The sequence below is a fragment of the Sprattus sprattus genome, assembly GCF_963457725.1.
Source record: "Sprattus sprattus genome assembly, chromosome: 1".
Lineage (NCBI taxonomy): Eukaryota > Metazoa > Chordata > Actinopteri > Clupeiformes > Clupeidae > Sprattus > Sprattus sprattus.
In genome coordinates, this window is record NC_137920.1 from 30401355 (window position 1) to 30425595 (window position 24241).

General features: G+C 44.9%; 1 protein-coding gene across 1 annotated transcript; it reads right to left on the reverse strand.

Annotated features, from left to right (window-relative positions):
• Positions 1-170: 170 nt before the first annotated feature.
• On the reverse strand, positions 171-23348 carry slc2a15b (solute carrier family 2 member 15b; the record flags this gene model as incomplete). The annotated part of the gene is made up of 12 exons (XM_080836862.1): positions 171-395; positions 1255-1382; positions 2077-2152; positions 9912-10013; positions 10578-10688; positions 10997-11184; positions 12852-12984; positions 13482-13627; positions 14098-14222; positions 15224-15384; positions 20640-20738; positions 23304-23348. 12 exons carry the CDS (start codon positions 23346-23348, stop codon positions 171-173), a joined length of 1539 nt encoding a protein of 512 aa, XP_080692988.1.
• Positions 23349-24241: the final 893 nt, after the last annotated feature.

The window sequence follows — 24241 nt, forward strand, 5'->3', positions numbered from 1 at the left end:
TGCAACCTTTCTGCTCATAATTTTGCACTTGTGTATCTTCTACAGCCAGCTAGCAAAATCTACCCTCCTTCTCCCTCTGATTCAGCTTCTCTTCAGAGTTCAACCCCCCGCCCTCCCCTATATGCTCCCTCTTTTTCTCTCCAGAGTAGTCGTCTCGTCTCCCCCCCCCTCTATTTCTCTAGGTCCTCCTCCAGTGTGCCGTATCCATTCATTTTGCTGCTGTGCGCAGAGACGCCCAGCGCGTGGATCTCCATGGAATTGTCCTTGGAGGAGAACATCTGGCTGATCTCCACGAAGGTCTTGTTCCTCGTCTCGGGGACGAAGTAGTAGATGTAGGCGGCCACCCCTACGGACACCCCAAAGAACACCAGGTAGCAGAATGCCCCGGCCGACATCTGCAGAAGAACAGAGCAGAGGTTACAGGTGAGACCTGTGGTGTAGTCCAGACTGGGTAGAGTAATGATTGTTCCTTTAGGTACGACAGTGGTACAGGAGGTAGAGAAGTCGTTCAGTAATCAGAAGGTTGCTGGTTCAATTCCCTGTCAAAGTGTCCTTGAGCAAGACACTGAACCCCTAATTACTCCTGATGTGCAGTGTGTCATCAGTGCAAATGTAAATGTACATACATTCTTGTAAGTTGCTTTGGATAGAAGCGTCTGCTAAATTAGTAAATTTAGCTGTGGCCTATTGTTTTCATTTTTATCAGCTACCTGCATCGGGTAAGTGTTCTTTGAATGATGTATCATTAGTATTATTCATACAGGTTATATTTTATGGTGGACAAAAATGATTTTACATATTGCTTCACATGTAATTTACTGGTTTTGTGTTGTAGATATAGCAAGTCTCCTTTTTACACTGTGTACAGAAATCCTTAGTATCTTGTTTTTATATTCACCAGTTATACAACAGTGTAACAACTGTTGCAATATAGCAAATCTACAATGGCAACTCTCACCACCTATGATCCATGGATTATATTTTATTATCTCTTCATATTTTAATATTTTTTGATAATATTATTTACTTTTTATATATATACATTTTATTTTATATATTGTTTTTCTGATGTGTAGTACTTATTATGTTTTTATGTTTATTGTCAGCACCAATATGCCAAAACAAATTCCTGGTAGGTGTAAACTTATCTGGCAATAGAAACAGTTCTAATTCTATTTCTGATTCTGATTCTGATTCTGATCAATATTCTATGCCACTGCAGCACTGCAGGAATAATGGTGTGCTCTCTCTCACCTGCAGGAAGGGGAAGATGAAGCCCACACAGAAGTTGGACATCCAGTTGAGAGACCCTCCTACGATGAAGGCAGCTGGTCGATGGGACTGCTTAAAGAGCTCCCCTGTCATCAAGAAAGGCACACCGGCTACACACATTCACGGACACAGACACACACAGACACACAGACACACAGACACACACACACAGACACACACACACAGACACACACACACACACACACACACACACACACACACACACAATACATAAAACAAATCTCTAAAGTTATCTTTGCAAAAACACCCGATAAGAAAAAAAACACAACCCTCTACTTCAGAAAAACCTTAAATTACATCACTGTCATCGTCTTTGTCATGTACATGCTTGGCCACTTGGGAGTGCTATTGTTCTCTTTTTTTGCAGAGCGTTTTCACCTCTGACAATAAAGTGAATAGCAAAATTTAGGCCTTGAAACCATAGAATTGGAGCATTCTAAGTTCGGATTGGTGACAAACCTGGGTAAGTTAATTCAGAGTAAGTGGCAAACCTCCTAACAGAAAAGCCCTATGGCTTCAATCTACTTGCAAAACAAAGCCATAGGGCTCCTTTTTAGGAGGTCTACCACTTATTCTGAGTTATCTTACCCAGGTTTGTCAATAGTCCACGTGCTTAGAATGCCCCCCAGGATTTAAACATGGTGACCACAGGGGTGAACAGCATAAAACTTAAACATATTACCCCCCCCCCCCCCCCCCATCTCAACCTCCAAGAAACAAGGACTGATTGTGTTTCTAAAGGGGTGAGAATAAACATAAGGCTGGGTAAGGTAGAGCCCGTACCTGGTCCTATGCAAAAGCCAGCGATGATGCCCACCACACAGGCCACGCTGATGTAGTGCATGAAGGGCATGTGAACCTGGAGGGGTTGGAGAAACAGACAGCAGAGACATGAGGACGGTTGGGGAGACAGACAGCAGACACAGGAGGACGGTTGGGAAGAAAGCAGAGACAGGAGGACGGTTGGGGAGACAGGAGGATGAATGGGGAGACAGACAGCAGAGACAGGAGGGCAGTTGGGGAGACAGACAGCAGAGACAGGAGGACGGTTGTAGAGGCAGACAGCAGAGACAAGAACACGGTTGTACAGACAGACAGACAGTAGAGACAGGAGGACGGTTGGAGAAACAGACAGCAGAGACATGAGGTCGGTTGGGAAGAAAGTAGAGACAGGAGGACGGTTGGGGAGACAGGAGGATGAATGGGGAGACAGACAGCAGAGACAGGAGGACAGTTGGGGAGACAGACAGCAGAGACAGGAGGACAGTTGGGGAGACAGACAGCAGAGACAGGAGGACAGTTGGGGAGACAGACAGCAGAGACAGGAGGACGGTTGGGGAGACAGACAGCAGAGACAGGAGGACAGTTAGGGAGACAGACAGCAGAGACAGGAGGACAGTTGGGGAGACAGACAGCAGAGACAGGAGGACGGTTCGGGAGACAGACAGCAGAGACAGGAGGACGGTTCGGGAGACAGACAGCAGAGACAGGAGGACGGTTGGACAGATAGACACCAGAGACAGGAGGACGGGTGGGGAGACAGAGAGCAGAGACAGGAGACATGACATCAGTGCATTGATAAGTCAAAACAGTTCAACCTTCGACACTTATAAAGTAAACAACAACAACCTAAAGATGAAAACTGGTCAAGAAAACGTCCAAGAAGAAGGATAAGGACACTTATAAAGCAAATAAATAAGCACAACTTAAATGTAGAAAAAGGTGAAAGTGCACAGAGAGTTTACAGCTGGTGTGTTCTAATAGTTAATTAATAGTTTTTAAAGAGAAGTTAAGTAGCTGGGAGACCTGCAGTACGAGTGACAGTGTGATCCCTACCTGCAGTATACAGTATGTGACAGTGTGATCCCTACCTGCAGTATACAGTATGTGACAGTGTGATCCCTACCTGCAGTATACAGTATGTGACAGTGTGATCCCTACCTGCAGTATGAGTGACAGTGTGGTCCCTACCTGCATTATACAGTATGTGACAGTGTGATCCCTACCTGCAGTATACAGTATGTGACAGTGTGATCCCTACCTGCAGTATGAGTGACAGTGTGGTCCCTACCTGCAGTATGAGTGACAGTGTGATCCCTACCTGCAGTATGAGTGACAGTGTGATCCCTACCTGCAGTATGAGTGACAGTGTGATCCCTACCTGCAGTATACAGTATGTGACAGTGTGATCCCTACCTGCAGTATGAGTGACAGTGTGGTCCCTACCTGCATTATACAGTATGTGACAGTGTGGTCCCTACCTGCAGTATGAGTGACAGTGTGGCCCCTACCTGCAGTATGAGTGACAGTGTGATCCCTACCTGCAGTATACAGTATGTGACAGTGTGATCCCTACCTGCAGTATACAGTATGTGACAGTGTGATCCCTACCTGCAGTATGAGTGACAGTGTGATCCCTACCTGCAGTATACAGTATGTGACAGTGTGATCCCTACCTGCAGTATACAGTATGTGACAGTGTGATCCCTACCTGCAGTATGAGTGACAGTGTGATCCCTACCTGCAGTATGAGTGACAGTGTGGTCCCTACCTGCATTATACAGTATGTGACAGTGTGATCCCTACCTGCAGTATACAGTATGTGACAGTGTGATCCCTACCTGCAGTATGAGTGACAGTGTGATCCCTACCTGCAGTATGAGTGACAGTGTGATCCCTACCTGCAGTATGAGTGACAGTGTGATCCCTACCTGCAGTATGAGTGACAGTGTGATCCCTACCTGCAGTATGAGTGACAGTGTGGTCCCTACCTGCAGTATACAGTATGTGACAGTGTGATCCCTACCTGCAGTATGAGTGACAGTGTGATCCCTACCTGCAGTATACAGTATGTGACAGTGTGATCCCTACCTGCAGTATACAGTATGAGTGACAGTGTGATCCCTACCTGCAGTATGAGTGACAGTGTGATCCCTACCTGCATTATACAGTATGTGACAGTGTGATCCCTACCTGCAGTATACAGTATGTGACAGTGTGATCCCTACCTGCAGTATACAGTATGTGACAGTGTGATCCCTACCTGCAGTATACAGTATGTGACAGTGTGATCCCTACCTGCAGTATACAGTATGTGACAGTGTGATCCCTACCTGCAGTATACAGTATGTGACAGTGTGATCCCTACCTGCAGTATGAGTGACAGTGTGATCCCTACCTGCAGTATGAGTGACAGTGTGATCCCTACCTGCAGTATGAGTGACAGTGTGATCCCTACCTGCAGTATACAGTATGAGTGACAGTGTGATCCCTACCTGCAGTATGAGTGACAGTGTGATCCCTACCTGCAGTATGAGTGACAGTGTGATCCCTACCTGCAGTATGAGTGACAGTGTGATCCCTACCTGCAGTATGAGTGACAGTGTGGTCCCTACCTGCAGTATACAGTATGTGACAGTGTGATCCCTACCTGCAGTATACAGTATGTGACAGTGTGATCCCTACCTGCAGTATGAGTGACAGTGTGATCCCTACCTGCAGTATGAGTGACAGTGTGATCCCTACCTGCAGTATGAGTGACAGTGTGATCCCTACCTGCAGTATGAGTGACAGTGTGGTCCCTACCTGCATTATACAGTATGTGACAGTGTGATCCCTACCTGCAGTATACCGTATGTGACAGTGTGATCCCTACCTGCAGTATACAGTATGTGACAGTGTGATCCCTACCTGCAGTATGAGTGACAGTGTGATCCCTACCTGCAGTATGAGTGACAGTGTGATCCCTACCTGCAGTATGAGTGACAGTGTGATCCCTACCTGCAGTATGAGTGACAGTGTGATCCCTACCTGCAGTATGAGTGACAGTGTGATCCCTACCTGCAGTATGAGTGACAGTGTGATCCCTACCTGCAGTATACAGTATGTGACAGTGTGATCCCTACCTGCAGTATGAGTGACAGTGTGGCCCCTACCTGCAGTATGAGTGACAGTGTGATCCCTACCTGCAGTATGAGTGACAGTGTGATCCCTACCTGCAGTATGAGTGACAGTGTGATCCCTACCTGCAGTATACAGTATGTGACAGTGTGATCCCTACCTGCAGTATACAGTATGTGACAGTGTGATCCCTACCTGCAGTATGAGTGACAGTGTGATCCCTACCTGCAGTATGAGTGACAGTGTGGTCCCTACCTGCAGTATACAGTATGTGACAGTGTGATCCCTACCTGCAGTATACAGTATGTGACAGTGTGATCCCTACCTGCAGTATACAGTATGTGACAGTGTGATCCCTACCTGCAGTATACAGTATGTGACAGTGTGATCCCTACCTGCAGTATACAGTATGTGACAGTGTGATCCCTACCTGCAGTATACAGTATGTGACAGTGTGATCCCTACCTGCAGTATGAGTGACAGTGTGATCCCTACCTGCAGTATGAGTGACAGTGTGATCCCTACCTGCAGTATACAGTATGAGTGACAGTGTGATCCCTACCTGCAGTATGAGTGACAGTGTGGCCCCTACCTGCAGTATGAGTGACAGTGTGATCCCTACCTGCAGTATACAGTATGTGACAGTGTGATCCCTACCTGCAGTATACAGTATGTGACAGTGTGGCCCCTACCTGCAGTATGAGTGACAGTGTGATCCCTACCGGCAGTATGAGTGACAGTGTGATCCCTACCTGCAGTATACAGTATGTGACAGTGTGATCCCTACCTGCAGTATACAGTATGTGACAGTGTGATCCCTACCTGCAGTATACAGTATGTGACAGTGTGATCCCTACCTGCAGTATGAGTGACAGTGTGATCCCTACCTGCAGTATACAGTATGAGTGACAGTGTGATCCCTACCTGCAGTATGAGTGACAGTGTGGCCCCTACCTGCAGTATGAGTGACAGTGTGATCCCTACCGGCAGTATGAGTGACAGTGTGATCCCTACCTGCAGTATGAGTGACAGTGTGGCCCCTACCTGCAGTATGAGTGACAGTGTGATCCCTACCTGCAGTATACAGTATGTGACAGTGTGATCCCTACCTGCAGTATACAGTATGTGACAGTGTGATCCCTACCTGCAGTATGAGTGACAGTGTGATCCCTACCTGCAGTATACAGTATGTGACAGTGTGATCCCTACCTGCAGTATACAGTATGTGACAGTGTGATCCCTACCTGCAGTATGAGTGACAGTGTGATCCCTACCTGCAGTATGAGTGACAGTGTGGTCCCTACCTGCATTATACAGTATGTGACAGTGTGATCCCTACCTGCAGTATACAGTATGTGACAGTGTGATCCCTACCTGCAGTATGAGTGACAGTGTGATCCCTACCTGCAGTATGAGTGACAGTGTGATCCCTACCTGCAGTATGAGTGACAGTGTGATCCCTACCTGCAGTATGAGTGACAGTGTGATCCCTACCTGCAGTATGAGTGACAGTGTGGTCCCTACCTGCAGTATACAGTATGTGACAGTGTGATCCCTACCTGCAGTATGAGTGACAGTGTGATCCCTACCTGCAGTATGAGTGACAGTGTGATCCCTACCTGCATTATACAGTATGTGACAGTGTGATCCCTACCTGCAGTATACAGTATGTGACAGTGTGATCCCTACCTGCAGTATACAGTATGTGACAGTGTGATCCCTACCTGCAGTATGAGTGACAGTGTGATCCCTACCTGCAGTATGAGTGACAGTGTGATCCCTACCTGCAGTATGAGTGACAGTGTGATCCCTACCTGCAGTATGAGTGACAGTGTGATCCCTACCTGCAGTATGAGTGACAGTGTGATCCCTACCTGCAGTATGAGTGACAGTGTGATCCCTACCTGCAGTATGAGTGACAGTGTGATCCCTACCTGCAGTATGAGTGACAGTGTGATCCCTACCTGCAGTATACAGTATGTGACAGTGTGATCCCTACCTGCAGTATGAGTGACAGTGTGGCCCCTACCTGCAGTATGAGTGACAGTGTGATCCCTACCTGCAGTATGAGTGACAGTGTGATCCCTACCTGCAGTATGAGTGACAGTGTGATCCCTACCTGCAGTATACAGTATGTGACAGTGTGATCCCTACCTGCAGTATGAGTGACAGTGTGATCCCTACCTGCAGTATGAGTGACAGTGTGGTCCCTACCTGCAGTATACAGTATGTGACAGTGTGATCCCTACCTGCAGTATACAGTATGTGACAGTGTGATCCCTACCTGCAGTATACAGTATGTGACAGTGTGATCCCTACCTGCAGTATACAGTATGTGACAGTGTGATCCCTACCTGCAGTATGAGTGACAGTGTGATCCCTACCTGCAGTATGAGTGACAGTGTGATCCCTACCTGCAGTATGAGTGACAGTGTGATCCCTACCTGCAGTATACAGTATGAGTGACAGTGTGATCCCTACCTGCAGTATGAGTGACAGTGTGGCCCCTACCTGCAGTATGAGTGACAGTGTGATCCCTACCGGCAGTATGAGTGACAGTGTGATCCCTACCTGCAGTATACAGTATGTGACAGTGTGATCCCTACCTGCAGTATACAGTATGTGACAGTGTGATCCCTACCTGCAGTATACAGTATGTGACAGTGTGGCCCCTACCTGCAGTATGAGTGACAGTGTGATCCCTACCGGCAGTATGAGTGACAGTGTGATCCCTACCTGCAGTATACAGTATGTGACAGTGTGATCCCTACCTGCAGTATACAGTATGTGACAGTGTGATCCCTACCTGCAGTATACAGTATGTGACAGTGTGATCCCTACCTGCAGTATGAGTGACAGTGTGATCCCTACCTGCAGTATACAGTATGAGTGACAGTGTGATCCCTACCTGCAGTATGAGTGACAGTGTGGCCCCTACCTGCAGTATGAGTGACAGTGTGATCCCTACCGGCAGTATGAGTGACAGTGTGATCCCTACCTGCAGTATACAGTATGTGACAGTGTGATCCCTACCTGCAGTATACAGTATGTGACAGTGTGATCCCTACCTGCAGTATACAGTATGTGACAGTGTGATCCCTACCTGCAGTATACAGTATGTGACAGTGTGATCCCTACCTGCAGTATGAGTGACAGTGTGATCCCTACCTGCAGTATACAGTATGTGACAGTGTGATCCCTACCTGCAGTATACAGTATGTGACAGTGTGATCCCTACCTGCAGTATGAGTGACAGTGTGATCCCTACCTGCAGTATGAGTGACAGTGTGATCCCTACCTGCAGTATGAGTGACAGTGTGATCCCTACCTGCAGTATGAGTGACAGTGTGATCCCTACCTGCAGTATGAGTGACAGTGTGATCCCTACCTGCAGTATACAGTATGTGACAGTGTGATCCCTACCTGCAGTATGAGTGACAGTGTGATCCCTACCTGCAGTATGAGTGACAGTGTGATCCCTACCTGCAGTATGAGTGACAGTGTGATCCCTACCTGCAGTATGAGTGACAGTGTGGTCCCTACCTGCAGTATGAGTGACAGTGTGATCCCTACCTGCAGTATACAGTATGTGACAGTGTGATCCCTACCTGCAGTATGAGTGACAGTGTGATCCCTACCTGCAGTATACAGTATGTGACAGTGTGATCCCTACCTGCAGTATACAGTATGTGACAGTGTGATCCCTACCTGCAGTATGAGTGACAGTGTGATCCCTACCTGCAGTATGAGTGACAGTGTGATCCCTACCTGCAGTATACAGTATGTGACAGTGTGATCCCTACCTGCAGTATGAGTGACAGTGTGATCCCTACCTGCAGTATGAGTGACAGTGTGATCCCTACCTGCAGTATGAGTGACAGTGTGATCCCTACCTGCAGTATGAGTGACAGTGTGATCCCTACCTGCAGTATACAGTATGTGACAGTGTGATCCCTACCTGCAGTATGAGTGACAGTGTGATCCCTACCTGCAGTATGAGTGACAGTGTGATCCCTACCTGCAGTATACAGTATGTGACAGTGTGATCCCTACCTGCAGTATGAGTGACAGTGTGATCCCTACCTGCAGTATGAGTGACAGTGTGATCCCTACCTGCAGTATGAGTGACAGTGTGAACCCTACCTGCAGTATGAGTGACAGTGTGATCCCTACCTGCAGTATGAGTGACAGTGTGATCCCTACCTGCAGTATGAGTGACAGTGTGATCCCTACCTGCATTATACAGTATGTGACAGTGTGATCCCTACCTGCAGTATACAGTATGTGACAGTGTGATCCCTACCTGCAGTATACAGTATGTGACAGTGTGATCCCTACCTGCAGTATACAGTATGTGACAGTGTGATCCCTACCTGCAGTATACAGTATGTGACAGTGTGATCCCTACCTGCAGTATGAGTGACAGTGTGGTCCCTACCTGCATTATACAGTATGTGACAGTGTGATCCCTACCTGCAGTATACAGTATGTGACAGTGTGATCCCTACCTGCAGTATGAGTGACAGTGTGGTCCCTACCTGCAGTATGAGTGACAGTGTGATCCCTACCTGCAGTATGAGTGACAGTGTGATCCCTACCTGCAGTATGAGTGACAGTGTGATCCCTACCTGCAGTATGAGTGACAGTGTGGTCCCTACCTGCAGTATGAGTGACAGTGTGGTCCCTACCTGCAGTATGAGTGACAGTGTGATCCCTACCTGCAGTATGAGTGACAGTGTGATCCCTGCACAGCAGATTCCCATGAAGGTGAATCCACCAATCATGAGCGGTCTTCTGCCCACTCTCTCAATGGTGAAGCACTATGGGAGAAGAGAAAAGCAATGGTAAAAAACACACACAGTACTTTCTGCTTACATTTGTAATTAGTTCAGTAAACTCTAAACATCTAACCTAAATAATTTTGAATGGACATCTAATGGAACGCACTGGGCCTGTGGCTATGTGACTGTGACTGTTTATCCCTCTGAATAATATTTATGGAGGATGTGGAATTCTATCACACACCAGGTAATGGCTTTTATTACGTTTCTGATTCTGAAGATGTAGACTCTGGCAAACAGATCTGTTGCACAATAGAGTTGTATGACTTCCTCAAAAGGTAAAGTGTATTTGCTCAACATTTCATGAGGGTAAACAGTGAAGAAGAGTTTCTATGTTCAGCATCAACAGAATTGTGTAACATCTTCAGTACACATAGTTACTGTGCACACTGCATTGTGATACCTCTTCAGCACACATTCATGCAGCGTCCTTTTAAACAAAAAACACACTTCGCACAGCTACAAACCTAACTGCCCCACTGGACAGTAGCTACCGTATGGCGATGGCACAAGGACAGTGAATGTGGTCGTTGGTTTTCTCACCCCGACCAGGCCGGCGATGACCTCTATGGCGCCAGTGCCTACGGTCGTGTACTGGATCTGTGAAGGGGGGATGCCCGCGTTCTCAAAGATGTCGTTGGTATAAAACCAGATCTGGAGACACCAGGAGCGGAAAGAAATAATACCATACCAATTTACAGACACACATATACAGCCATTGTTTAATTCTGCCAAATCCCCCACCACAAATCAATGCCTGAAAATACCAGGCTACGCCCCCTTCCAACACAGACAAAATCACTCCCTCCAAACCACCACATACAGAATCACAAACACACACACACACACACATACACACACGCACACACACACACACACAAACACACACACACACACGCACACACGCACACACATAGTTTCACAAACACTCCACCACACATATGCAATATGTAAAGCCTCACCGCGTCGATGCCGGACAGCTGCATGCCGGCGTTGACGACCATGACGGTGAGCAACTGCCAGCGGACGGAGCGGTCGCGCAGCAGCTCCAGCACGGAGAGGGTCTGCACCGAGGAGAGCGACCGCTGCTCCTCCTGCATCTCCTCCACCTCCGCCTGGATGTTGCTCTTCCTGCGATACCACTTCAGGGCTACAGGGGGCAGCACAAAGCTCATCAGAGAACAACTACAGTAAAGCCGGTAAACCTGTCACTAAGAACTTATCTTATTTATGACCTTTGACAAATACACTTCATTTATTAGGGTTCTGATTTGGATTGGATCATCTTTCACACAGACCGAAATAGAACATGTAAAACATAGGTGTGTATTTACGCTTGGGCACTGTTCGTATACAAATTGTCATTAAAAATACATACATCCAGAACCATTTAGGTTCATGCGTGCATTTAGATGGACACGCTCAGACTCCACAACACACTGTATTTGACTTTCACAACTGTATTTGACCTTCACCACGGGCAAAAGACTTTCACTAAGTCCCCCAACAAAGCAAACCAATCATAACAAAGACTGTGCTCTCCTTTACTCCATTACTCCTTTTTCTCCATTAACGCTGGCCTATCCTATCTTTGCCCCAAAAGATTGCGGCTAAGTACACTTGCGATATGGATATAAATGATACAATCCCTTTGTAACCACCTATATTAATCGCCCCCCCTCCCTGCCTGTGCCTTCCACATGTCCCCCCCCCCCCCCTCCACCTCCCCCTCCACCGCATACTTTTGAGCATTAGTCCCAGTTGGATGGCTTGCCAGAAGTGCTTGTGTGGCAGCCTCTTGATGGCTGTGTGTGTGTGTGTATGTGTGTGTATGTGTGTGTGTGTGTGTGTGTGTGTGTGTGTGTGTGTGTGTGTGTGTGTGTGTGTGTGTGTGTGTGTGTGCACACCAGAAGTGCTCCTGTGGTAGCTCCTCGCTGGCACTGTGTGTGTATGTATGTGTGTGTGTGTGTGTGTGTGTCTGTGTGTGTGTGTGTGTGTATGTGTGTGCGTGCCTGCCAGAAGTGCTCGTGTGGTAGCTCCTGGCTGCTGGCTACCCTTCGTGGAGCCACTGTGCTGGAATGGCCAGCGAGGGGCAGCTCCTCTCTTTGAGGAGACGGCTGTGATGCGAGACATGCTGTTCTCAGCCTTGGAGTCGAGATACGGATTAAGATTACATGTTTTTGGAATTTCTGGATGAAATATGCGAGATATGTCAACACTGCAGAGGTGATTAGGATTGAGATTACGCTGATGTGTAGGGACAGTGTGTAGTCATAAGTGGCACCTCTTAGCAGAAATGGAATACAGTGTTCATAATAACGTTATTATATGTTAGTTATAACAACCTTTAACTACAATTCTTTGTGTTTTTGCTATCTTAGAATGAGCCCTTCTTAACTACGGAGTTCACCATGTTGCGCCACCGGGTTTCTACAGTAGCCCAGGAAGGAGTTTGTCTTGAACAAAACACTTGAGTTATGAAAACACGGTCCTTGCATTTGACGGCCACTGTAGGTACTCACACATGCTTGGACAGGTAAGGTTATTAAGCTGGTTGCAATATAGCAACCTCACCACTAGATTTCAATAAAACCCAGACACTGTACCTTTAAAGATTTTGAATACAGTGACTGCCATAAAAGGAATGAGTGAGTGTGCTCTGTAGACAACAACCATAAATAAATAAAAAGTTGTTACAATAACTACATTTAAAAATGTTAATGGCTCCAATAAGCACGGCAAACATAAGAGGATAAAACAGCGCAATTAGAAAGACCAGGAAGCCCAGAGAGGTGTGAGGAGTCTTGTGTTCCTCACCTGTTATGGTGGCGTGGATGTTTTGCTTCTCAATCAGCAGGTATCGCGGGCTCTCTGGAAACCATGGCAACAGCAGGAGCTGGATGAAGGTGGGCACCACCACCAGAGAAAGGAATAAGGGCCAGTACTCCTCCTGTGAGAAGGATATGACATCAATACCCTCACCATCATAATCATCATCAGCATGTAAAAATCCTGTTAATGACCACATGGCTTTGCATACTGAACTCTCCTGACTCCTGACTACATGTACACACCTGTCGTACCTAGCCAAGAGCATTGCACTTCCAATGAGTTTGATTAGGTGAAACTGAAGCAGGGAGAATTAAGTTTTTCTGTGCAGGGGGGGGTACTCAGAGGCAGGTGAGAGAGTCCTGAAACGAACTCATTTACTCAAGAATAAAAAAGTCATACGCTTTCTTTTTTGGCAGGATCGCCATCACATTGTTAACAGTAACCCCCTTTGAATCCCATTCTCAGAGTCATTTTCTAAAATCTTGGAACTTGACCTAGAAAAAAACAACTGGTGGGTGGACCCGGTGACCTGGCTGAGGGACCAGTGTTTGTTTAGTTGTCTGTGTTTACTGTGTTTGTTTACTGTGTTTGTTTACTCATTTGTTTACACCACACCTTCCCCAGCAGCTCGTGCAGCCCCAGGATCTGGGCCAGGAAGACTCCGATGCAGATGAAGATGCTGGGCACGAGCCCGAGGAAGCCCCGCAGGTTCTTCGGAGCGATCTCCCCCAAGTACATGGGCACCACGCTGAGCGAGATCCCTGCAGAACCCAGCAGAACATCCCAGAACATCAAGCCGGTACTCCAAGTACATGGTTTAGTGACAAACCTGGGCAAGTGAACTCAGAGTAAGCGGTAAACCTCCTAAAAGAGCAGACCTATGGCTTGGTTTTGTTAGGAGAATGAAGCCACAGGGCTCCTCTATTAGGAGGTTTACCACTTACTCTGATTTAACGTTAACCCAGGTTTGTCACTAAACCCCATACTTGGAGTACCCCCCAGAAACGGAGGCTTACGTGTAGATTACTTCAGTCTAGACCACTCCAATCCATCTAAATAAAGCCACTCGATATATAGAGCATGTGTGTGCACAGCCTTCATTAATCTTTCATTTTCTCCTCTAGAAGTGGACTCAACGTAACAACATTGGAAGGCGATGTCTTTATAATGCACAGTGACTTTTGTAGGACAGTAGAGCTTAATGCTGTGTGATGAGATGCTGACAGAGTACCTGAGTGTATTCCAGTGATGAACCTCCCAATGATGATCATCTCAGGAGAGCCACACATCCTGCTGGAGCCCATCAGCGCTCCAGCTATGAACACCAGGACTGTGCTGTACACCAGCGTCCCTTTCCTATGATGCAAACACGCAAACACACAGACACAGACACAGACACAGACACAGACACAGACACAGACACAGACACAGACACAGACACAGACACAGACACAGACACAGACACAGACACAGACACAGACACAGACATCTTTGATCAGATATCTCGTTCTTAAGAACTAAATAAAAGACTAGCTGTAAATAAAAAATCAAAAAAACTAAACATTGGTCACGAAAACAAAAACAAACAAACTATCAGAAAAACTCACAGCCAAATCAAAGATGAATTAATCACAACCAAACATGCAATTACAACCAATTATCATTCGTCAATGAACTAAGAAATAATCAAAAAATTGACATTTACAACAGTAGATACACAAACAGGTAAAACATGTTAAGGTTTAGGAGTTTAGCAGATACTTTTATCCAAACTAACTCAGACAGATATGTGTATAAATATAATATTTGCCATATAGTTGACCTACATGTGCATGTGCTGTATGTACATGTGTGCATGTGTAGAATATGCACAACAAAGGCAAACTGCCACAGCAGAATACAGGACAATAATGCAAAAAGCATGCTTGCTCCACATGACGTTTTGACATTGCATGTCACACTGCTTTCAAAGCAAACATCCTCAATCCACTCTTATCTTTTATTGTACCAGATGCTTACGTGGGCAAGTGGCTGTTAGTGCCTTAATGCAAAGTTCAATATTGACGTTGCGTGATGGTTGTATGAACAGTCAGTACTGGTCTGTTTACTCACAAACGTCTCCTTAAAATGGCACTTTTGGAAAAGGGCCCAAAAAGATGGGGATGGGAGAAGGGAACCAATAGCAATGCTCCGTACCTCCCAAAGAAAGGTTAGAGATTGGAGAGGCGGACCAATAGCAATGCTCCGTACCTCCCAAAGAAAGGTTAGAGATGGTAGAGGCGGACCAATAGCAATGCTCCGTTCCTCCCAAAGAAATGAAGAGATGGGAGAGGCGAACCAATAGCAATGCTCCGTACCTCCCAAATCTGCCGACGAGCACTCCCACCATGAAGGAGCCCAGGAGGCCGCCGATAGCAAAGATGGAGACGGTGACGGAGTACATGACCGTGAGGGTCTGCTCATCCAGGCCCACCCCATGTCTCCTCACCTGCGTGCTGTTATAGAACGCCTTAATGTACTGTACAGAAGGAGAAGAAAGACAGAGAGAGAGAGAGAGAAAGAGAGGAATTGTTACATAAAAGAGACCTGAAAAGTGAAAAGTATATGCAAAATAAATATGATACAAAAACCCTTAAAAAAAGATTTCTCCTTCATGCTGAGGTAAAGTAGTATATGAATAATACACATTCACATTCGTGTGTCTTGAGTGTGTGTGTGTGTGTGTGTGTTTGTGTGTGTGTGTGAGAAAGACATAGAGAGAGAAAGAGAGCGAGAGAGAGAGTGTGTGTGTGTGTGTGTGCGCGTGTGTGTGTGTGAGAGAGACAGACAGAGAGAGGGAGAGAGAGAGAGAGTGTGTGTGTGTGTGTGTGTGTTTGTGTGTATTGTTTTAACACATTGCGACAAAAGTGCAAGTAAGTAAGTAAGACAGGTATAGTGAATATTCCTTGTCCTGTGTACATATACAGCCACCACCACACCCAAGCCCTAAGGCCTAGGCAAACTGCAATGGCGTGCATCTCACCCCAGAGATGTTTCATGTGAGAAATACACACCTCACACTTTACATCACATTAACATTCTGCACTATACACACACTACACAGCAATCAGGGCAATAAAGACAGAAGTTAGTTAGTGTTAGTTAAGATCGAATAATGCTTGAAAATAGTTAATTATGGGGCGCTAGTCAGTTCAAATTTAATAAAATGTAAGAAGTAAGACCAGACCTGGTTGTATGTACCCCTACCATCATTCAATCTTGCAATAAACATCTTCAAAGGAGGCTGTGTCCGTCATTAGCTTCAGCCAGTCTGTAAAACTAGGCATTATTTGGCTCTTCCTGTGTCTAAAGACAGTTCTTACTACAGTAATAAACCCAGCTAGTTCCAGAGAAGACTCTACTTTAGACAGTCCTGGTGGTAGAAGGGACCTATATCCAAGCAGACACAGTTGTGAAGACTCTGGTAATGCTGTAGTTAACCACTCTCCAATGGTTTTAATTAGTGCTGTCAGTTTAACACGTTATTAACGGCGTTAACGCAAACCCATTTTAACGCCGTTAATTTTTTTATCGCGCGATTTTTTTTTTTTTTTAGATTAACGTTATTTTGCCCTCCCAAACTTTGTAGTAGGCTAAAGTCACGTTTGAGTGAATGATGAGCGCGATACAGCGAAATGGATGATAAAAAGCTTCTGAATAGAAAGTTTACCTTTAAAAGTTGTGTTGTGCAAAAGAAGCGAGCTTCACTGTTGTCTGAAAATGTCAACAGGCAGCTGGCAGCAAAAAATATTAAGCCATGGTTTAACTGCACTATAGGCTGAGTCCATGTTTATCTTAAATGTGCACTTTATAATTTTATTTTGTACCGCCCTGTTTGGCAATGTTGTTTTTCAATAAAATATAACATTGCTTAAAGCAAGCCAATCCACTTTTCCATGTTGATAACAGCATTAAAATAAAATAAAAATGATGGAAAAAAAATATTGAAGGTGCATTTAGAATAGATACAATTTAATTAATCAAAATTTGATTAATTTAATCGCGATTAATTTTGAGTTAACTATGACAAAAATGCGATTAATCGCGATTAAATATTTTAATTGTTTGACAGCACTAGTTTTAATGATTTGTTTCCAAAAAGGAAAAACTAGGGGGGAAATCCACAAAAGATGGAGGTAGGAACCTGTGGCTTTCATACATTTCCAACACAGATTGTCTTTAATTAATCTAGGAATCTCTATCATCTTCTATGAAGCTTAACTGGTGTATAATAGTATCTGTGGATAAGCTTTAAGTGTGAACATTTACTTATTGCACCATCCTGCATTGAAAACCACCTTTTCCCATGCCTTTTCCTCATTGTTTAAGTTCAAGTCCCTCTCCCAGATTTGACTTAGGTGGTTACAGTAACCATAAATACTATCTGCCATGATCTTATAAAAAGCAGAGGCAGTACGAACAAGCTCAGGCGCCTTAAAATAGCAGAGCCGATAATTTGTGTCTTTATCAAGTCAGATCTTTAAACTTTAAACAGCTCCTCAGTTGTAAATACTTCCAGAAATTTGCCAGCCTCTCCCCTCTTTGAGGCTGGTCACACCTGGGACCAACATGCGTCTTCGGTGACCCGATCACGAGTGGACAGCTCCAAGTATGTCAGTTCACACCTGGCATTAGAATGTGTCTCCACGCGCGTCTCGAGTGACCACTTGTGGTCGGATCTCACATCTCTGCTCTATATGAAAATAAACACGTACAACATTTGCTCTTGGAATGACCGAATGCCTTGTTGTTTTTCAAGCGGCAGAAGGTAGCAATCAAGGATTCAAGAAAAAGGAAAAAAACTTCTCTTTGGATTTTTTTTTCAGGCCTAGAATATTTCCCATCTTCCCCATAGAAAAAAACTAGTGAGTGTGTAGAAAATAAATGTATTATTATTATATATATTATAAGATATGTTATTTATTATTAATATACATATTTTCGTTTGGGTCATTAACTGTTGGTTACCTATTTTACACTAGTATCATGGTCAAAATTATGCAAAGTGACGCCCAACAAATTGTTAGGGGGTTTATTTAAGGCAGGTCTTCGTAGGAATACTTATAAACACAACTTTGTGTTTCCCTATTTTTAGCTTATATTGCATGACAGTGCCACAAATAGAATTTGTGTTTCTAATGGACAACTTTCAAATAATTTCGGAAGTAGTCTGTTCACTTTTCGTAACGAATATTCAGTGTAACTTGAAGTCATCAATACATTGCTACGCAAAACCTGCATCTTTAAAGTTCTATTTGCGTGAGGAGGACGTCATGCAGAGGACGCAGTCCTTTTATGTGGCTCAGGTCACATTGCTAAAGGGAAAGTGGCCATATGCAGTCTGACCGATCGGATATTAATGCGCCCTCAATGCTTCTTGAGTGCATCTTTCTCCTTCTCTCTGCCTCCTCTCATCTCTCGACCTACCTATCTCTCTCTCTCCTCTCCTCTCCTCTCTTGATCTCTCTCTCTGCCTCCTCTCCTCTCCTCTCTCGATCTCTCTCTCCTCTCCTCTCTCCTTTGATCTCTCTCTCTGCCTCCTCTCCTTTCCTCTCCTCTCCTCTCCTCTCTCTGTCTCTCTCCTACCTTTTTTGGTTGCTTCAGGTCAGGGTCAGCTGACTTGTGCTTTATGTCCTTTAGCTGTTTTACCGGCCTGTCAATCAATGTGCCACACCTAATATGTCAATTTCTATACTTTAAAGATAAAGTAAAGATTGACCCACCCCCATCACACTCTGCCATGTTCTTCTCGTTCATCTAAACGCGTGGAGTCACTGGGGACGGGGCAGTTCTTCAAGAGCACACGCTTGAATTTACCCTAGGGGGAAATCACAGGATATAGCAATCCAACGGATCAAATGTAGAGGTCTGTCTTTTTTTTGTTGACATGTTTGAGTAGTTACTGTAAATGAATGTCTTCCTGAGTGAGTGTGGTGTGCAGAGACCTTGCACTTGTACCCTTCAGGAGGCCAGCCTCACACATACACACACACACACACACACACACACACACACACACACACACACACACACACACACACACACACACACACACACACACACACACACACACACACACACACACACACACACACACACACACACACACACTCACACACACACACACACACACATACACACAATGTGTAATGCAATTACTAGCCTGGAACTGCTAGCTTGTCATCTGACCACACTGAGTAAAAAAGGTCACCTAAGAATTTGCCTCTCAATGAATAGACATTGAAAGTCCATTTAGACCCTCATTCAATTGGAAAGAGATGGAGGGTAAAGTGGGAAATCTGAAGTGGGAAATCTAATCTGCCAATACAGTGCAAATCTTGTGGCAATGGGTTCTACCCAAGAAAATAAAATTACAATTACAATTACATTACAATGCCAGATTAATTTGTGGCAAAGAGCTTGCATATACATCTAATTCTAAAATGCATAATGTCACAAGCAGCGTAGGTCATAATACATATATTCTTACATGTATGAATTTGACAGACTTTCCATATGGGTATCTTAGAAGCTGTCTGGCTTGATTGGGGCATTTTGTCCCTATGTCAAACAGACGGAGAAGTGGGCCGATGCCTATCAGTGGGCTTGACACGCATAGCAGGCACACATTCCATCGCTCGTCTCCTACCCAGACATGTGGCCATGGGGGAACGGAGGAATTATGCTTGAAGAAGAGGAGGAGGAGGAGAAGAGGAGGAGGAGGAGGAGGAGGAGAAGAGGAGAGAGAAGAATAAGGAAAGTGGAGGTTATCTCTTTGGGCCATCTGCACCATGCGACCTGTCTGTGAGTCATGTGACTCCTCTCCTCTCCATTCCTATCCTCTCTTTTTCTTTCTATCTTTCTCTCCGTCTCATCTCGCTCTACTTCTTGGTCATTTCAGGTCACGGTCAACAATTCAGGCACAGCCTGAATATAAAGCACAGCCGCTTTGTGCTTTATTTGCTTCTGCTGTTTTACCGTGTAACACACACACACACACACACACACACACACACACACACACACACACACACACACACACACACACACACACACACACGTGCGTTCGTGCATGCATTTACTCTCGTGACTCCTCGACTGGCAGGCGGGGGCAACTTAACGCCCATTCTCCACATTACAGTCCATTAACACCACTGTGGCCAACCAATTTCCACACTGGAAGCCGCACTACCCGTGCTGCTCACAATAAACGCCTCTTTCCTCCTCTCCAGCTTCAGACACTCCTGTGTCGAAAAAAAACGAAGTAGGTCTTAATCAGAGCAGACTACCGTGTATTGTTGGCGGCAGAGGATTACTGTCAGTTTTACAATGAGAGAATGTCCACTGTCCGCTGTCCGCTGAGAGTATCGTCACTGACACAGGACATCAGACAGCAGTGTACATGAAGACATATATCGATTTGTAATGAACTTACAGTGTTTTTAAGGGAGAAAGTTTTTTGGTAAGACATTCCCAGATCATATGTGTCTTACCTGTTCCCCTTAAGTTATCAAGGATGCATCATAGTATGGCAGGGCAACAAATATGCAATGCAGCAAAAGTGATAAAAGTATCCTTAAGTAAAGATACGTTTGGCAAGGTTAACTGAAAATAGCGATTATGCGAAAGTGATTATGTTGGTGATGAAGTCAATAAATGTCTTGAAAGCCACTGAAGCCATTGATTGACAAGCTGATTGACTGATTGATTGATTGATTGATCATGTTGACTCACCTCAGCAGGAGAGTTGACCACAGCGAGGTTGTAGCCATACAACAAGGAGCTGCCAAAGGAAGAGAGGAAGGCTACAGCTAACAGGGACTTCGTCAGGTGCTGAGGAGGAGACCGAGGAGATGTGTCAACTGGACAGACAGACGGGTAGATAGACAGACAGACAGACAGACAGGAAGGCAGACAGGTAGACAGGCATGTAGATAGACAGACAGACAGACAGGAAGGCAGACAGACAGACAGACAGACAGGCAGGTAGACAGGTAGACAGACGGGTAGATAGACAGACAGACAGACAGGAAGGCAGACAGACAGGTAGATAGACAGACAGACAAAAACAGACAGACAGGCATCTTTTAGTTACACCACAGGGAAATGATGCCTCATCTCAAATTGCCCCATAAAGGCCACAAAGAGTAAGAAACATGTAGGACATATGGTCCCATTTGCACCTAAGATGTATAATATCAAACATAGTGGGTAGTAGACTGCTAAAGAGTTAGCTAATTAAATGATGTCTTTGGCATTAACTTAATAACATACCAAACTCTTTTAACTTAATAACATACCAAAACAGTGATGGGGTTTATACAAATGGAAACAAACATGCCACATGTAAACAAAAGAGCCAAAACAAAAGAGCACAGCAGTGAATGAACTTAGTTTGAGAACCTGTATTTCATTTGGCCCACAATCAAGAACAACATAAGCCGCTTTCTGCCCCTGTAATCCACAGAAAGAGCCTTTCCAGTGGTTAACCTGAATGGACTCTGTTTAACCTACTTCAGGCCAACGTTTAAAATGGCCAGTCACTTTCAGGCAAACTCTTCACATCCAGGGTACAACTCTGCTTCAACTTCGGCCCCGCTACAGCAAATAGCCTACTACCAAAGCAGAAGCCAACCGCAGTCACACTACCTTAGCACCTGAAATCTCTCTGTCTCCCATGACATTGTAATTGGTTCTACATAGAGGAATTAATCCAGAGCATGGCTATATAGTCACACATACTGTAGGTATTCAGTGGCAAGAAACAAGACACAGTGTGGAGTATAACCTGCCTGCGGTCTCTCTGTGTCTGATGTTGGCCACAGGCCACGCTGGCATGCACATGACTCCATCAGATGCTGAATGAACTCGTGCCAAAGGGGGTGAATATTTGCCTCGCCAACGTGGGTATGTTAAGCCTCTCGCCAGAAGAATGTATTCTTCTGTACCCCCCCCCCCCCCCCCTTAGTCTACCTTACTAGTCTACCTTAGTAGAGGTAAATCTCTCTATTTAGTTTTTTGCTTAAGTCAGCAAAGATCGGAGGCTGTCATGAGACATCTTTACACTTTACACTTTTGGGAGTACAGAGCAAGGGCCACCACAAAGACTACAAAAATAATGTCATATCCAACCTATTTAAAATATGTGGCCCATCCTGAAGTGACAGAAGTTGTCAGTAGGTAGAGCCCTTTCATGAGATATGACACATTAAATCATTGTCATTCTCACTGTAAAATACATCATCATGACCACAATACACCCCATTGTCTCCAAAAAAGGGGCCTTGTGTATCAATACGTAAGCATTATAAGTACTACAGTGTTTAAAAAGAAAAAAAAAAGTTCAGCAAAGGTCGAAAACTGCTGGAGACGCTTGTGTCCTGGCACCAGGCCACACACACACACACACACACACACACACAAGAGTTCAAGGCTCAGGGCTTAGCCCACTGTATCGGAGGCTAGGGTGGGTTACTGAGGACTTTTCCCCAGAGGTCCTAGCACTGCCAATACAGTAGGGAAGGCTAAGCATGTCCCAGCATAAGAAGTATTAGCCGGAGAGGATGACATTCAGAACGTCCAAGTCGTAGCTGTAGACAACAATGACGTTAGCTACTTGTGCTTTGTAAGTCTGCTCTAAGGCAGCCTTGACGACAGTTTATATAAAAACGACTTGGTGGCCGTGAAAGAAAGACTACAAGAAGCAACAAAAATAACTTCTCCTGACAATAGGACATTATTTGACAGAAAATTATTTTTAATGTTCTTATATGTTCTTGTGATCTGTCAAGGGAGTGCTTGTCTCCTTGTCAGTTGACCACAATGCAATAATAGCTTACAGATGACCAGAGGTTTCCTTTAGTGACTGAACAGTCAGATGAAGACACTTACGTGAGAAAGGGCCCTCAAACAATGGTGCCCTGTGTTACCAAATCAATGACAATTTAGTCTTTCTTTGAATATTAGAGAACACTCGGATCCTGGCAACAAAGTAATACACACAAACAGTGAATTGTAAACATGTAGGCATTTTTAAGAAGTGTGCTTCTGAGCCTCTCTGTCTCAATGTGTCTTTTTTGCACACTTAAAACAAGGTCAGTTTAATCCTTAACCATGTCTTTCCTTTTCTTAAAATCTTGTGACTCTCTGAGATGACAGACAGAGACAAGCAAATGCCTGCCACCAACGGATGACACTACAACTTTCAAGACAGAGCAATGCAATAATGCAATTTCATAAAAGTGACTTCGGGCACAGACACAAACATTAGATGACAGATGCCACACAGCAATTCGACAGTGCGATCTGCCAACCTTTTCACACAACATGAGGAAAATAACGTAAAGAAACGTTGTTGCAGTTTCGTCAAAAGGAAAGAAATATATAATTATAACTTACCCCTGAAATTTTCCCACTAGAATCAATTAAAACCTCTTCCGCCATTTAAAGATAGGCTACATAGAAAACGGCTCCCCGTGACGCAACGCGGCTGGGCGAGGAGGCTGAGAATAGTGAGGCTGAGTATAACAGTTTATGTCCCCGCTTTACGATCCATGTTGCTTTGGTAGAGGGAGGGCGTGTTTTGTGGTGACTGACTGGATTTTAAACTAACGGCTACGATAAAGGCAGCGTGGATTCCTACCAATCCCTACAGCTCCCAAAGGAATGATCCTGCCCTCACCGACTTCATTACCAAGTTGCTTCCAGAGTTTCAGCGGCGCGTTTTACAGATAAAAAGTTCTCTAGCACGTGCCACAGTTCGCAAGTATGTGGCGAGTGTGGGAACCACTATCTGACATCTGTCGAAATGATGACCATATAATCGAATAAAGATTGTAACATTTTACCATATTAAAGCATAACACTCCACGATACTTTCCTACGCCTACTTTACTTGGTTACGAATTTTCCCTAAGAATTTAGATATTCTAAGGAGGGGTTTCATTTAACCACGTACCATAACAAGCAGTGCAAGCCTGACATCAGATCATTAAACTTGAATAACCACTAAGAGCCAATTGTGCCAAGAGACATTTTTGCTTTGTAGATCTATAAAAAGGGGGGCAAACTGATTTTAGCATTAATTCAGTGGATGTGCAGTCCTTAATTCAGTTACTATGCATTCACTTAATTGCCTCAGAAGAAAAGAGCAGTGCATATATTTGCCCACTATGCCCTCCTATTTCCCCATGAATGCACAATATACATTAACAGAATAGATATAAGGCTAAAGGTTAATCTATTTATCAACACAACCTACTCTCTCTCTTAAACTCAAAGACACACACACACACACACACACACACACACACACACACACACACACACACACACAC